General features: G+C 40.4%; 2 protein-coding genes across 3 annotated transcripts; both read left to right on the top strand.

Annotated features, from left to right (window-relative positions):
- The first annotated feature begins 458 nt into the window (after nucleotides 1-458).
- isg20 (interferon stimulated exonuclease gene) lies at nucleotides 459-4643 on the top strand. 2 transcript variants are annotated; one of them, XM_061773374.1, is made up of 4 exons: nucleotides 459-588; nucleotides 1179-1739; nucleotides 2867-3067; nucleotides 4157-4643. In XM_061773374.1, exons 2-4 carry the CDS (start codon nucleotides 1290-1292, stop codon nucleotides 4367-4369), a joined length of 864 nt encoding a protein of 287 aa, XP_061629358.1. In that variant the 5' UTR covers nucleotides 459-588; nucleotides 1179-1289; the 3' UTR covers nucleotides 4370-4643. The 2 variants fall into 2 exon arrangements, with proteins under 2 accessions (XP_061629358.1, XP_061629359.1); XM_061773375.1 differs by lacking the exon at nucleotides 459-588 and adding an exon at nucleotides 906-983.
- A 2126-nt stretch (nucleotides 4644-6769) lies between these two features.
- Nucleotides 6770-14616, top strand: rlbp1b (retinaldehyde binding protein 1b). Its single transcript, XM_061773373.1, has 8 exons — nucleotides 6770-6913; nucleotides 9416-9455; nucleotides 10776-10904; nucleotides 10979-11183; nucleotides 11975-12153; nucleotides 12231-12389; nucleotides 13225-13335; nucleotides 13415-14616. Exons 2-8 carry the CDS (start codon nucleotides 9444-9446, stop codon nucleotides 13541-13543), a joined length of 924 nt encoding a protein of 307 aa, XP_061629357.1. The 5' UTR covers nucleotides 6770-6913; nucleotides 9416-9443; the 3' UTR covers nucleotides 13544-14616.
- The last annotated feature ends 259 nt before the right edge of the window (nucleotides 14617-14875 follow it).

The following is a 14875-nucleotide window of genomic DNA, read 5'->3' as shown; positions in this document are numbered from 1 at the left end:
ACAAAAATGGCTCATCACCGCTCATCAAGCACCATTTGTAATCACTCTGTCATTACAGTACAAAATCATTAAAAAAAATCAGAATAGTGATTTTTGACATTTTTAGTGTTTTCCTTCAAATTCAATAAAATTCCCCATTGTAGGCCGACTCATGAAATGCTTTTATTTTGTGCGAATTGTGATATGAAATCAAATCATTTTTGTTGCTAATCCTTGACATATCCAAGACTCTTAATAACCATGAAAGCCCCACCCCCTACTATTTAATATATGGAATTTAATTCATTTTGTTATAAAATTGAAATGATTTTAAAAATTCCACTCACACTTCGTTTTTATCAGGACTGAAGTTGATGAATCGCTTCAAGCAAAAAAAACTAACATTGCGATGATTGAGCGATTTTACAGTACTTGTGTGTGTACATTTTTGCCACAAGTGTCCACTCCGAACCGACAGATGGCGCCCCTGTCTTTTGTTGTGACCAATTCCTGTTTAACAGCGCCGAGGAAGACAACTAGCCAATCAGGTGGAACCTTGCTCGAACTTGTCAAGGCTCGACCTCTTTTGTCCACGTGCCACCGCTGAAGGTAATTTTCACCCTCAAAACGCTCGTTTTTCTTTATATTTATTTATATGTGTTATTTTTTGTCGTCCTTCAACGACATGTAATGAGTTTGGGTTCGGTGTTATATCGTTTGTATACGAGAAAATGTGTTTCTGGAGTGGCGCGTGGTCTCGAGCTAGCGTAAAAGCCGGTTGCCGGAATTCTACGCTCACATTATTATTTTCTCTCTATCATCATACCGCTAAAATCGCCATTATGTCGAACTAGTTTGGATGTGTGTATGAAAGACAGTGGGAAATGGCGCTAACAAATCAAGCAGGAGTCTTGCGTTCATTGCAGCGATACAAGTAATCGCTGAATGGACTGTGTGACGTCACTTCGGTGGACGCAACAGGTCACAATAAAAGCGTAAATAAGGTACGACTTTTTTTGTAGTTGTCGTTTTAATAGCTACTTAACGGATAAATAAGCAAAAGTTCTGTGCCTTGTTTAATAAATCAGAAAATGTCACAATAAAGTTGTAAATATTCCCTATTAATTCCCATGAAAAGTTGAAAACTTTTAAATTAAACCCAGCTGAGGACTTTTTACATGTCGTTTCTCTTTGCACAGCAATGTTGACGCGGCTACTTTGGTCAGTGGCGGATGGCAGGCACGCGGAAAAGGAATAAGGCCTTCTCGTGTGGGCTTCTGAGCAATTAGCGATTATTGCGCAAAAAGGTCATGATCTTTCATGCCATGGAGTGCGCGAGCAAGAAACGCAAGCGGCAGGCGAAGAGAAAAAGGAATGACAGCCTTGTTGATGAACTCGTCAAAGAGTCCAAAATAAGTAGAGATGTTCAGAACTTTAAAGATAAAGACTCAACCCTGAGGGACACCTGGGAGCTGGACAGCGGCTTTTCCGATGGCAGCCCCCCTACCAGTGGCAGGAGCTCTCCATGCCCGAGCTCCTCTGCTGCCGTGGTGGCGCTGGACTGCGAGATGGTTGGCACGGGACCGCATGGGCGCAGCAGCGAACTGGCACGCTGCAGTATCCTAGATTACCAGGGCAACGTCCTCTACGACAAGTACGTCCGGCCGCTTCGTCCCGTCACCGACTACAGGACTCGCTGGAGCGGCATCCGGCCGCATCACCTGCTAGACGCCACGCCCTACGCGCAGGCCAGAGAGGAGGTGAGGCCTGCGGACAGCTCGTCAAGCAAACTTTCACACAGAACTTGAATAATAAACACTTGGTGCCCAGGAACTATGTTGAAGTGATGTGAGGAGCTTCGTTTGACCGTAGTAGTGCTTTGGCTCCATCTTGTGGCGTCTTTGTGCCAACAAACCATGTTGAAGTGTGTTGAGGAGCTTGATTTAGACAAAAATGGCGCTTTAGCTCCATTTTGGCATTTTGGTGCCATGGTATGACGTTGAAATGAGTTGATGAACTTAATTTACACAAACGTAGTGTTTGCCACCATCTCTGTGCCAAGGAAGTATGTTGAAGTGAGTTGAGGAGCTTCATTTAGACAAAGGGTAGTGGTTTGCCACCAACTTGTGGCATCTTGGTGCCGAGGAACAATGTTGATGTGAGGTGCAGAGCTTCATTTAGACAAAATATATAGGCAGTTATAAACCTTTTGGGGCAGGGGAGTCAATTACTCACAGATTTTAGCTATTCACCACAGTGTGGGGGAAAAAAAATACTTGTTTGAGAGGGACAATTGTTTTCAAAACAACAATGTGGGAGAAGTCAGTGTCTAAGTTCCCACCACTATCTCGGCGTCGTGGAATTCCCTGATCTACTGTATCTCACAAAAGTGTCCAAATTGGTAAAGCCAGTGCAGTAAACTCATGGTGGCCGCACCAAATATCGACACTTCAGAAACAATTTGGCTATTTTAACTTTGAGGTGTATTCACCGTTATTGCCAGCAGTTAGACATTAATGGCTGGGTGTGTGTCCAGTTATTTTTTTTTGGGGGGGGGGCAGTAAATTTCCACTGTTATAAACGTTGCAAATGGACTACTAAACATTTTAGTAAAGTCTCATTGCTTCAGCGTTGTCCCATGAAAAGATATCAAATATTTCCAAAAATGTAATGGGTGTACTCCTTTTAGTGAGATTCTGTACAGATGTTTCCCCACCTCTGTTAACTGCTCTGATACTACGCCCAGGCAGAAACTCACTTTCTGAACCCCAATGCAGAATAAGGGTGGAAAATTCCCAACTGTAGAAGGCAGTGTGAAAGGGCTGAATATACTTATCAAATCAAACAACCTTGACCAGTAGATCTTTGCCTCACTCATCTCCTGTAGATCACTGGCATTCTTGAAGGAAAGGTGGTGGTGGGACACTCGATCCACAACGACTTTGGCATGCTGCGCATCCTCCATCCGAGTCACATGGTCAGGGACACGGGCGCGACGTGCCTCCTGGCCCAATTAGCCGGCTTTCCCCGCCAACGCTGCGTCTCCCTGAGGGTCCTGGCCCGCAAGCTCCTCAACAGGCGCATCCAGGTGAGCACGCACATACTGAAAAACACGCTATAAAAATAACCACTCTTAATAGTCAAACCTCAAAACAATAAATGTTTTGCGCACCTTCTCGCCATTCACCCACTCTGGGTAGAGTGAAGCGTTTCCTCATCCGCGCTCCAGCAGTTGTTGTTAATTCTCGTCCCGAAGGACGGTGAAAACATCATATTGCGCGTTTTGATTTAGTTAACTGGCTCTGACGGCTGGCAACGCCGCAGCGGCTGACTCGTGCTGACGATGTGGGGCACACATGGCACATAAACACTCATCGACTGCCCAACGGCAGTTTTTTTTGAAAAAACTCACCTAATCCTAGTAGCTTGACTTTTTTTACTCCACCACATACATTACTTCATTTATGTATGTCTGCAGCTTTAATATGACATTTTTCTTCGCCTCCTTGGAATATTACGGCTTTTTATTGTTTAAAAAAACAGCTTTTTCACGCTGTAATAACTGAGAGCTTTTTTGCCGATAGCATTGTACTTTTTGTGCCCAAACAAATGAGTAGTCGATTAATCTTACAAATTAAAAAATGTCACTAATAGATGTTTTTACAATTATTTTTAAAAACTGACTGTTAATGTAGCTTTACATTTTTCACTTATTACATGATGTATATTATGACACTTTTTTTTAGAATCAAACATTTTTGAAAAAATATATCCACAAAAACGTTTTTTCTTGTAATTTTCCACCTAGAACATGACTGATCTTATATCGTAACTTTCTGAAAAAATTGACTATTAGCAACAACAATGAATATTAGTATTATTTTTGTTTCCATTTAATAAAATCTTGCAAAGAAAAGCCAATTATCAGAAAAAAATACTTTTCAGCTATTTTGCAAATATTTTCAAACAAACTCCCAAAGAAGTCCACGCATATTAGTTCCTTTTTCTTTAGTCTTCCAATCATCTAAAATGGCCTTGGGGTGTGCGGTCATAGCGCCACCTGTTGCTTTGGCATATCATTCATGTCAACTGAGATGGTTTTCAACATCGCATTGAAATGGACAAAGCTTACCTTTGACCCTCAAATAAACAAAGAGTGATCATTCTGACCCGCCAGGTGGGTAAACAGGGCCACTGCTCAGTGGAGGACGCCCTGGCAGCGCTGGACCTCTACAAAATGGTGGAAGGCGAGTGGGAGTGGGAGCTGCAGAGCCACCTGATGGATGACCATCACTCAGCGCAGTACATGCAAGACGAATACTGGCCAGTTGGAGGTGATGATGATGATGATGATGATGATGATGGCGACTCAGAGGCAAACACTTTCTAAGTTATTCTCCAAGAGTTCTTTTCAGCATGGCGTTACGTTTACAGTTCTTCCGGGTGGCAGAAAGTCAGATTGCACAGGAGTTTTCTGCCACCCCGAAGTACCCTGGCGCCTATTGTTTACAATAATTCTGAAAAGGTCAATGGAGTGTTACTGTCATCGCACACAGGAAGTTGCAATTATCTTCCTGTTTGCGTTTGACTTGCTGTGCTGCTGTTCTTTCGCGTCTCAATTTTAAGGTGCCAATAAAATCAAAGGAATGATGTCCATTCTCTGATTTTTGTTCTGTTTGTACACTGACGTGCCACTTCACAAAGGCCTAAGGTTGGAAACTTTCCATTGGAATTTATGGGAATACATTTTTTTACTTCCCCTCTTGAAAAGATCAGATTTTTTTATTTTTATATAACCTGTACTGAGTTGTACAGGTTATATAGGTCACATTAATGGTGGAATTTTTTGGGAAATGATTTAACTTAGTTTCATTTTTTTATATCAGAAAATAACTGGCATTTGAACAGGGGTGTGTAGACCTTTTACGCTCTGTACCTTCATGAGAAAGCGGGCCGATTGTGCAGCTGTACCTAATGTTGTGGCCACTGAGTATGTACTTGAGTCCTGTCTGCGGAGGCCCTGATGTAGGACGCTTGATCCAAAGCACAGAGGCCGCATTGTTGCGCCAAGCCGCATAACGTTGCTCCTCAAATCGCTTTCTTTTTTGAGCAGATTTAGCAGATTACTGCTCACCATCCGTCAGAAGAAAACGTGTGTTGTACCGTGAGTGGGGGGTGGGGGGCTTTCGAAGCAAAAATAACTGCTAGACTGCTTGGAAATGTTGCATAAAGTTCTGAGCTTTTGTCAAACAGAGTACATGGTCCGCAGTGATGAAATGCATTTGTTGCTTATCCACCTGAGATTTGGTTAAAATATCCTTTCAAATCTCAATGGTTCATTAAAACATGAGGAGCAGGGTTTATGATTTGGACTTGATTCTTTGTAACATGCATTTTTCCATGTAATATAACTTGAATGCAATATTGAAAGAACAGTTTATTTTCTCAAAATGTAAGACTTGATTCTCATAATATGACTTTTAATAGAAAAACATATCTCACTATAGCACAGTTTTCTTGGACAAATATGACTAGAAAAGACGTAACGTTTGTCAAAAAGAAAATGTATTCACAGGTTTATAACATTCTTCTGGTAAGGCGATTTTTTAAATTCAAGTGTTTTTAAATTTAAAAAAGGCAAGACAGGCATTGTTGATGGTGATGGCGAGATGAAGCATCATAACACTTCCACCATTGGTTCGGGTAATGGTTCATTTCTTGATGCTTCATTGCACACGAAACCACCTGCTGGCCATGTGCATAATACAGCACGTGCTGCGTTGCATTTTTGCGTATTTTTGGCTCTTGTGAATGACTATGTATTACAAAACAATGTTTGACCAAGTAATTTCCCAACATAAAGTGTCAAATATATTATTTTTGAACGTATTCTGCGTGTTTTAAATGTTCATCATCACGGGTATGGTAGGTGGTAGAATGTTTTTCTGTCACTTTGGGAAAATGGCATGGGCTTAAGAGAGCAGAGGATTTTGAAAGTGCTTATTTAGAAATAACAGTTCATCATGGTTTTTGTGTTAAGTGATTCATTCAAGAGCGAGATTTTTAAATTGGGGTACAGTAATTTCTCCTCTACGCGCTTTGCGGAAACGCCCCCTCCATTACTCGACACGCCTCGAAGACTCGGCACATCTCGGAACATCCGTTTTACTACGGCCGACTAGGTTTCTCACATGTATTTTTCAGGACTTACCTCGCAATCACGGCCTGTCACATTTGCCCATCCCATCCCTTTGCATTGTCGCACAACAAAAAAGTGGACGTCGATTTGAGGAATTTTTGGCAGTGCGGGTTGCTCCCTTTAACACCCACCACTATAAACGCAGACAAATTCACTGGTCCATGTTTACCTACAGTGTAAAACATTCATTGGCAAGACCCCACCATATTTTTGCATACCAACACCCGCATAACCCAAGTTATGTCATCGTTTTCATTTCAAGTCAGCAGTAGTCAATCGCTTTTCTGACACCTGGAAGTACCCTGGCGCCTATTTACAAACATTATGAAAAGGTCCATAATCTTTTTGAGTTGGAGAAATTTTAAAGCCACTTTATGATTTAAAAATAGTTGTGCCTTATGAAACGTTTGCATTTACCAGCCCCAGAACACGTTGCAGAAGCTCACAGTCACAATGGTCACTTTTCACAAGTCTTTGAGGAATGCAATCAAATCCTGTACACCCCCACCACCACTCCCCTCTCCTCTTAGAGTCCAAGACTATATCCCCAGCATTACATCACACTCTCCACCACAATGTAGATTGAGAAGGGAGAGGAGGGAAAAAAAATTGTTGGGCTGTAATCTGCAGTGACGCCACTAATCCCTGAGCTACAAAAATCACAGCTCGCCGCCCCCGTCCAGCACACGGACGCCCAACGCGCCACATTCGCCAGCCGCCTCACGCCTGAAACAGGTAGGCCTCATCCCACCGTGCACTCCCCATGCATTTACCTATGGAATTTTTAGCTGCCTTTGATTTAGCTTTGTTCAATGATTTCATATTTTTCCCCCCAAAAATGTGCTATAACACTTTCCACCAAGTGGTACACTTTGGTTCAGTTTGGTACGGCAAGCTATTTTTGTGTGTACAGAATAGCGGGGGTTAGGGACCAGGTCGGAACATGAATAGCGAAACTATGCGGATAACTGACGGCCATTACAATTGTCGAAAAATTGTACATTTAAAAAAAAATCTTTTAATAAGCAGGAATAAACAACCAATAAGCATTTTAGGGGTTGGTGCCCCCCCCAAGAAAAAAATAATATAAAAATAAAAATGTCTTTGTTGTACTCTTGAAACGATTAATCGAATAACTCAATTACAAAAACACGTAGATGGCGCCCCCAAGTGAACAAAGATAATACCTGCACCTCGTGCACATTTTGTATTGGTTAATAATAATCATAATAATTTTATCCGATTGCTCAATCAGTAGAATACTCGATGCTAAAAATATTCGATCACTGCAGCCCTACTGTTCATCTAGTTTTGCCAGTGATGTATAGTGACAGAACAATTAAATGCTCTTGCACTAAATGGTAGAAGGAACAATTAGTGTATCCACTTTTTGTGACATTTTTGTTTGGTGGTGTGCCATGAGATTTTTTTTCTAATATAAAATTTGTGCTTTAGGTCAGAAAATACTGGTTTAGGGTACCAAAAATAATCTACCACTTTTTGGCAATTTATACTGTTGGGTTACTAAACTTTTCTTCATCAAAAGTTGACAGGATACCAAAATAAATAACTATTTTGGCACCATTCTGTTGTATGCATTATTTTTGTTGTCTTTATACACTTCAATAAATTAAACAAATTGAATTTATTATTTTAATATGAAATGTTTTGTTAATTGAACTCATTAAATGTAAAAGACAAAAATATAACAAATCATCATCATTATGAATGGAAAAAAAGGAAAACAAACTGTCTATTTTCCCTCTGGGGAGCAATAAAGATATCTTAATTGACATTAAAAAAAGCTATTTTAACAATATTTTTGTAATATATTATTTGGTTTGGATTTGATTTACCTTCATTTGTTCCAGGACCCGATTGCTTTAACGTTGATAATAATAATGTTTACCAGGTCAAACAAACAAAAGCTATATTGTATTGCGTTTTAACCTGAGTCATCCATTATTCAATGAACTGATTCCATGAATGCCACCTATTTGGTTCATTTATTTCTCTAAAATCTAAGAAAAGTATTACTGATTTGTTTTAAAAAAAAATGTTTGGGGGGTGGGTGATTTATATATTCCTGCTTATTTTGTGGGTAATTTATAATTGCTATGCTAGGTAGTTCTCCAGCCTCACAGTGAGGCGTTCGGTTACCTTGCCATCGTCATCACCATCATCATCATCATCATCATCACCTTATTGTGCACAGTCTAAATAATGCTGCTTATGTAACAGCTGATTTTAAATCTGCCTGATAAATAACGTGAGAGCTAAATTTACCATCATCCATCAAAATTATTATCAGGAGACCCCTGTCAATGTGGGATCAAGATGGATTATTCAGTTCAATAATTTCAATTCAAAAGACGCACAGTTAAAAGTAAGACAAGAAATAAAATCCAGCTGAAAGGTGCAAAATACTTCTTCAGGAATGAGACAATTTACGACAGTGTGTGTTGAACGAGGATATAAAAAAATTACGAAGTAAAAACCAAATTCACCAGAATATTTAAAAGGATTCCAGTAAGCCTAAAAAAGCTTAAATGCTTTTACTTAAAATTTCATCAAGGGATGAAACATCAAAATACAAAAGAACTGCTGGTGCAACAATAGTTCGGCAAGTGAAAATGTTTTGTCATTTTCTCACATGTAGCTTTCTTAAAACATGACCAAAAATGACACAAATATTGTTAAGCATTTAATAAATAAATAAATACATTTTTTTTTTTAAATAGCTTGACTTTCATGGATTCATAGCAGTATCTAATCTCAAGTGAATTCTCACGCTCTGATTCAACTCCTGCACTCAAAAGTAAAAAAAAAAAAAAAAAAAAAAAAAGGACTTAAATAGAAGTACCGGTGCTTGTGTATATAACAAGTCTGGTAAAAGCAGTACTGATTCTACTCGTTTTATTTAAATACAAGTAAAAAAAAAAAAAAAAGTACAGGCTCTGTAATGTACAAAAACAAAGAAGGCAAAAGTACTCTCACTCTGTATTTAGAAACTTGTTTAAAAATAAAAAGACTGGTAGACGTAGTACTGATTCAACTCCCGGACCTAAGTGGAAAAAAAGTTCACACTATGAAATGTACTTCAGTACAAAAGTAAAAATAAAAGATTTTTTTTTACTGTCAATTAGAAGCAGTTTTACGTGGTTAATTTCCCCAACTGGTTAATTGTTGCTGTTTTAAACATGATGATTATTATTTTTTTCTTTTTTTGTATTTCAGACTGAACCGAGTGTGACGATCGGCAGACATGGCTGTCGTTGTGAGTACGGGCGTGCACTAACATGGCGACAAAATGGCGTTTTATGGGGGGAGAAGCTCATTGTTAGTGTGCACCCATTAATCGGCGTCACGGTGCATTTGTGGGCTTTAGTGCACTCATGTGAGGCAGATTAGAGCAACACAGGTTTTATTGATTAACGCTCACTCATGAGGATTAGGTTTCTTTTTAAAAAAGAAAAAACAACAACAACACGTGTATTGTATTGTGAGAGTCTTAGATTGACGCACAAGGGCTTTTGTTTCTGGAAAAATTGGCCTCGAAAGGTAAAAGAAAACGTGGACCTCAAACTATTGTGACGTTGGCAAATCTCGCCAGACTTTTCGGCTCAGTGCGAATCGAAAGCAGGCGAGGGGAACCGATGGCGGTAACCATAGAACCAGAAACGGAACTTACTGCGACGTAGGGAAGTGTTTCTGGAAATATCAAAGACAATGTGGGGATTTCAATGAACCTAACGTACGTTTCCAAAAACATCAAAGACTATTAGAAGTCTTTCATTAAACCTAACACATATTTTTCAAAACATCAAAAACGATTTCGGATTTTGAATGATCCAAAAAGTCCACGTTTCTAGAAGCATCAAAGACAATTTGAAGTGTTCCAGTGAACCCAACATACTGTACATGTTTTTGTAGACGTCAAAGACAATTCAGTTTTCAGTGAACCAAATATACGTGTTTCCAGAAACATCGAAGATAATTTAGTCTTCAATGAACGTAAACTTTGTGTTCTCACAAAAATCAAAGATGACTTAGTCTTCGCTGAACCAAAGATACACGTTTCCAGAAGCATCAGATAATGTAAAGTTTCTGTTTTCACAAAATTCAAAGACGATTTAGATCACAACAAGGGTGATCTTCAATACGCCTCACACGTGTTTTTGTAAAGAGGAAATAACTTCTTTTTTTTCAAGATTTAATTTTTAAGTGAACCTAATTTACGTTTTTGCAAATATTGAAGCCGATTTAGTCTTCAGTGAAATTAACGTACGTTTCCTCCAACAAAGCAACTCTTAACATTTTCAGAAGCAACAAAGACCCATTTAAAGTCTTCAATGAACCTAATGTACGTGTTTTCGTAAATACTTTTTTTGAACCTAACAAGCGTTTTTTTAGGAAACGTCAACAACCATTTAATATTCAATTAACCTAATGTACACATTTTCATGAATTTTGAATGAGAGTTTATCTTCCATGAAATGAACGTAACGGTTTTATGTAAACTTTAAATTTGGATTTAGTCTTTTGTGAAAGCGTCAAAAGACAATTTACAGTCTTCAACGAACCTCAACGTCCTCAGAGTGGAACTTACCGCATGGTGTCCGAGGAGGAGCAGGCACTCCGGGCCAAGCTGGAGCGCCTCACCGTCAAGGACCACGGGCCGGTGTTCGGACCCAGCCCCAGCCTGCCGGACCACACCCGGCAGAAGGTACACATTCACGCATCAGGCCCATTGAGAGAGAGAGAAAAAAAAGGAACACCACATCCTAACGAAAATTGCAGGCCAAAGACGAGCTGAACGAGACAGACGAGCAGCGCGTTTCTGCGGTCAAGGAGCTGCGGGGGATGATCAAGGAGAAGGCGGATGCGGGTGACGAGCTGGCCAAGGGGGTTCAGGACACTTTTGGGGAGAAGCCCGACAGCCTGCTGGTCCGCTTCATCCGGGCCAGGAAGTACGATGTTCCCAGATCCTTCGAGCTCATGAAGGGTACGTCCCGGACGGACTAGCTGTCAATCACAAGACTCCCCACAATCTAGTCTTCACTAAACCTAACGTACGTGTTTTTGTAAACTATTTAGAGTCTTCAATGTGTACATATTTTCGTGTAAAAAAAGCAAAAAAATTTGATTTAAAGTCTCCCAGCTAACCTACGGTTTGGTTTTTCGTAAACATCAGACAATTCCGAGTCTTCAGTTAATGAGATGTATGTGTTTTGTAAACAATTTATAGTCCTCAGTAAACCTGATGTATGTGCTTTTGTAAGCAAACATTTCAATTGATTGAGCGTCATCAATCAACCTAATGCGTGTTATATCGTGAATGCAAAAGACAATTTTGAATCTTTATTCAACCAAACTTTTTTTTTTTTTTTTTATATAACTATTTAGTACTCTATAATTATGTTGTATAAACAAAAAATTAGGCGGCACGGTGGAGGACTGGTTAGCACGTCTCCCTCACAATTCTGACGACTGGGGTTCAAATCCCGGCCTCGGCTGTGTGGAGTTTTGCATGTTCTTTGCATGTTGAATCTTTAATGAACATAGCATACGTCTTTTTGTAAATGAGCTTGAATCTTCAACGAACCGAGCATGCGTACGTGTTCTGTCGCCACTAAAGACCATTAAGACCCCCACAATAACCGGGAGATCACGTCAACTCCACTCAGAAAGGTCGAGGTTCGAGGCCAGAACCTTTTATGGGCAAGGCAGCTCAGCTTACCACTTGAACACCTCGTGCGATTCCGAGAAAGTCCTCACGAAGACTTCCTTCCCAAGGTTACGTCCGATTCAGGAAAGAATACCCCGAGCTGTTTGAGAACCTGACGCCCGAGGCGGTGCGCAGCACCATCGAGGCGGGCTACCCCGGCATCCTCCAGAGCCGAGACAAGTACGGTCGCGTGGTTCTGCTCTTCAACATCGAGAACTGGGACTACGAGGAGATCACCTTCGACGAGGTGCGCGACACGTGCGTATGTTCTGACTCGGTCCGCGCCGAGCCTTCCCCTGACCTGCGCAAGTCGCCTTTTTGCAGATCCTGCGGGCCTACTGCGTGATTCTGGAGAAGCTTCTGGAGAACGAGGAGACACAGATCAACGGCTTCTGCATCATCGAGAACTTTAAGGGCTTCACCATGCAGCAGGCGTCGGGCATCAAACCCACCGAGCTCAAGAAGATGGTGGACATGTTGCAGGTAGAATATGTTGTCTTATGTTGTTATGGACATTTTATATGAGCAGTTTGTTTCCACATGAAGAATAATTAATTACTTGAAAAAAATGTAAAAATATTGTATATAGGATTGATCTTTTTATTTATTTTTTTTGTCTACCAAAATTCTGTTTTATTGTACAGCAGATGCGTATTCTTTTTATTAATTTATTTTTAACTTTTGTAAAAAGTTACACTATTGATATTTAGATTTTTTTTACGAGGTGTTTTTAACGAGATCAGATCCGATGCAAGAGCTGTTTTTATTTACTATAAAATACGATCATTGTTCATTTTTGTTATATACAATTAAAAAAACATGACACTAATATTTCTAATTCATTTTCTATTTCCAATTTATTTTCAATTTTCCAATGATATTTTCACATTTTCTATTTCCAATTAATTCATGATTTATTAATTTTCATATATTTTCTGTTTCCAATTTATTAGTTAGATGAGCTCGGATGCAACATAATTAAAAGTTTAAATAGGTTTATTATTATTATTATTATTATTAAATTGATAGAACATGTACCAATGGTATTTTTCAAGTATGTTCCATTTTTCTTTCTTTCTTTTATTTATTTATTAAATTTGTAGAACATATGCCACTGGTATATATATATATTTTTCTGTTCCCAATTTATTAATTAGATGAGATCTGATACAACATAATGAAAAGTTAAAATATTATTATTATTGTTATAATAAGATAACTGACTACGAGACTGCCTTAGGTTGCACAGCTATACCTAATGAGGTGTCCAGTATGTAATTTGAACTGAAGTGCCTTCCCCATGTCTCCTCCCGTCCAGGACTCGTTCCCGGCCCGTTTCAAAGCTGTGCACTTCATCCACCAGCCGTGGTACTTTACCACCACTTACAATGTGGTCAAGCCCCTCATGAAGAGCAAGCTTCTAGAGAGGGTAATATCCTAAACGCTCTTCACTCGTGACTCGAACCCCCCCCCGGAGCAAACTCTCGTCTCGTTTTCGTCTCTCTCAGGTGTTTGTGCACGGCGACGAGCTGGAGAACTATTACAAGGAGTTTGACGCTGACATCCTCCCTGCGGAGTTTGACGGGAAAGCGGCCAAATACGACGGCAAAGCAACGGCGACCAAGTTGTTCGACTGAAAGCCGGTCGCATTTACACTCCATACACTGCTGAGTGGACTTTTTTTTTGTGGCGGGAGGGGGGTCCACACAAAGCCCACACAACCTTGATGTTACGTTTTTAAGATAAAAATTAAAGGAAATATTGAACAAGGCCCTGGCACCTTCTTTTAATAGTGAATCCTCAAAATGTTATGCCATGCTCTGCCCACATTCGACGGCATAGGAAAAAAAAAAAAAGCTCGGCCATTTAGTAATGGCTGCTTCAAACCAAAATGGCGGACATCCTGTTCCATTTCAGGCATGCGTCCTATCCTGATAGACATGTCCTCCAAAGTTGATTGGTGAAACTGATGTCAGGGGCTACATTTTTTCCAACTTTCCATGATATGGAGTTCGGCCCCAAAATAGCCAACCTACTGTTCCATTTCATGCGAGGGGCCTTTTCGTAACTTTTCAGGCCCCTTTTTCACCGATTTCGCCGCCAAAATGGAAGGCTTCCTGTTTCATTTACAGAATGGGTCCGTGACACTTTTTTAGGCATCCGGTTAAAAGACATGTCCACCAAATCTTGTGTTGATCTGTGAAACTGGTGTCGGGGGGCTATATTTTTTTTCTTTCCAGGACCCTTGTTCATGGAATTGACCCAAAATGACTGCTCCTAACCAAAATAAATGACTTCCTGCTCAATTTCGGTCATGGGTCCTTGTGACTTCTTCGTGTGTCCTATCCTGATATACAGTACATGTCCACTCAATCCCGTGTCAACAGGCGAAACTGATGTTTTTTCTGAGTCTCCAGGCCCATTCGTCATGGAAAGACAGCTTTTCATTTGTTGGACGAGGGTGTTTAATTACTCAACTGCAGATGTGGAAGCCATCCGTGTCATCATATCCCCTTGAAACATGTTCGTGGGCTTTGTCGGGACCCACGTTGAACCACCAAACAGTTACTCTTAAAGCAGCAAGTCCATCCCCCCATCCGTCCTTGTCCCTTATTGCCTGCTGTTCTCCGCTATGAAGTGTTTCCTATTGTGCTACCTGCTGTACCAACACTGTCATTTGATTGTACAATAAAGTGTATATAAACTTCAACTTGGGAGTGTTTCCATCATTTGAGCTTTTTCTTTGGATTTCTTTTCTTCGAATGGGTGAATAGTTCTGTGAATGGCTGCCGACCAGTCGAGGGTGTACCTCGACTCTTAGAGCTCAGCCGTGACCCAAATGAGGAAAAGGTCGGGGGTGAGCTGGAGCGGTTCCCAGCTGAGGAAGGCCGAGAGGCAGGGTACGCCCTGGACTGGTCGGAGGCCAATTACAAGGACACACAGACAAAATGGACTAGTCCCCAGTCAGT

Source organism: Phyllopteryx taeniolatus, chromosome 5 (assembly GCF_024500385.1).
Source record: "Phyllopteryx taeniolatus isolate TA_2022b chromosome 5, UOR_Ptae_1.2, whole genome shotgun sequence".
Lineage (NCBI taxonomy): Eukaryota > Metazoa > Chordata > Actinopteri > Syngnathiformes > Syngnathidae > Phyllopteryx > Phyllopteryx taeniolatus.
The sequence above is the reverse complement of the archived record's forward strand: the minus strand, read 5'-3'. Positions and strand labels throughout refer to the sequence as shown.

Coding starts and splice junctions, on each gene's coding strand:
- isg20 (XM_061773374.1), top strand. CDS start 1,290: ATGATCTTTCATGCCATGGAGTGCGCGAGCAAGAAACGCAAGCGGCAG. Junction 1,740..2,866: donor ACGCGCAGGCCAGAGAGGAG/GTGAGGCCTGCG, acceptor CATCTCCTGTAG/ATCACTGGCATTCTTGAAGG. Junction 3,068..4,156: donor TCCTCAACAGGCGCATCCAG/GTGAGCACGCAC, acceptor CTGACCCGCCAG/GTGGGTAAACAGGGCCACTG.
- rlbp1b (XM_061773373.1), top strand. Junction 11,184..11,974: donor ATCCTTCGAGCTCATGAAGG/GTACGTCCCGGA, acceptor TTCCTTCCCAAG/GTTACGTCCGATTCAGGAAA. Junction 13,336..13,414: donor AGAGCAAGCTTCTAGAGAGG/GTAATATCCTAA, acceptor CGTCTCTCTCAG/GTGTTTGTGCACGGCGACGA.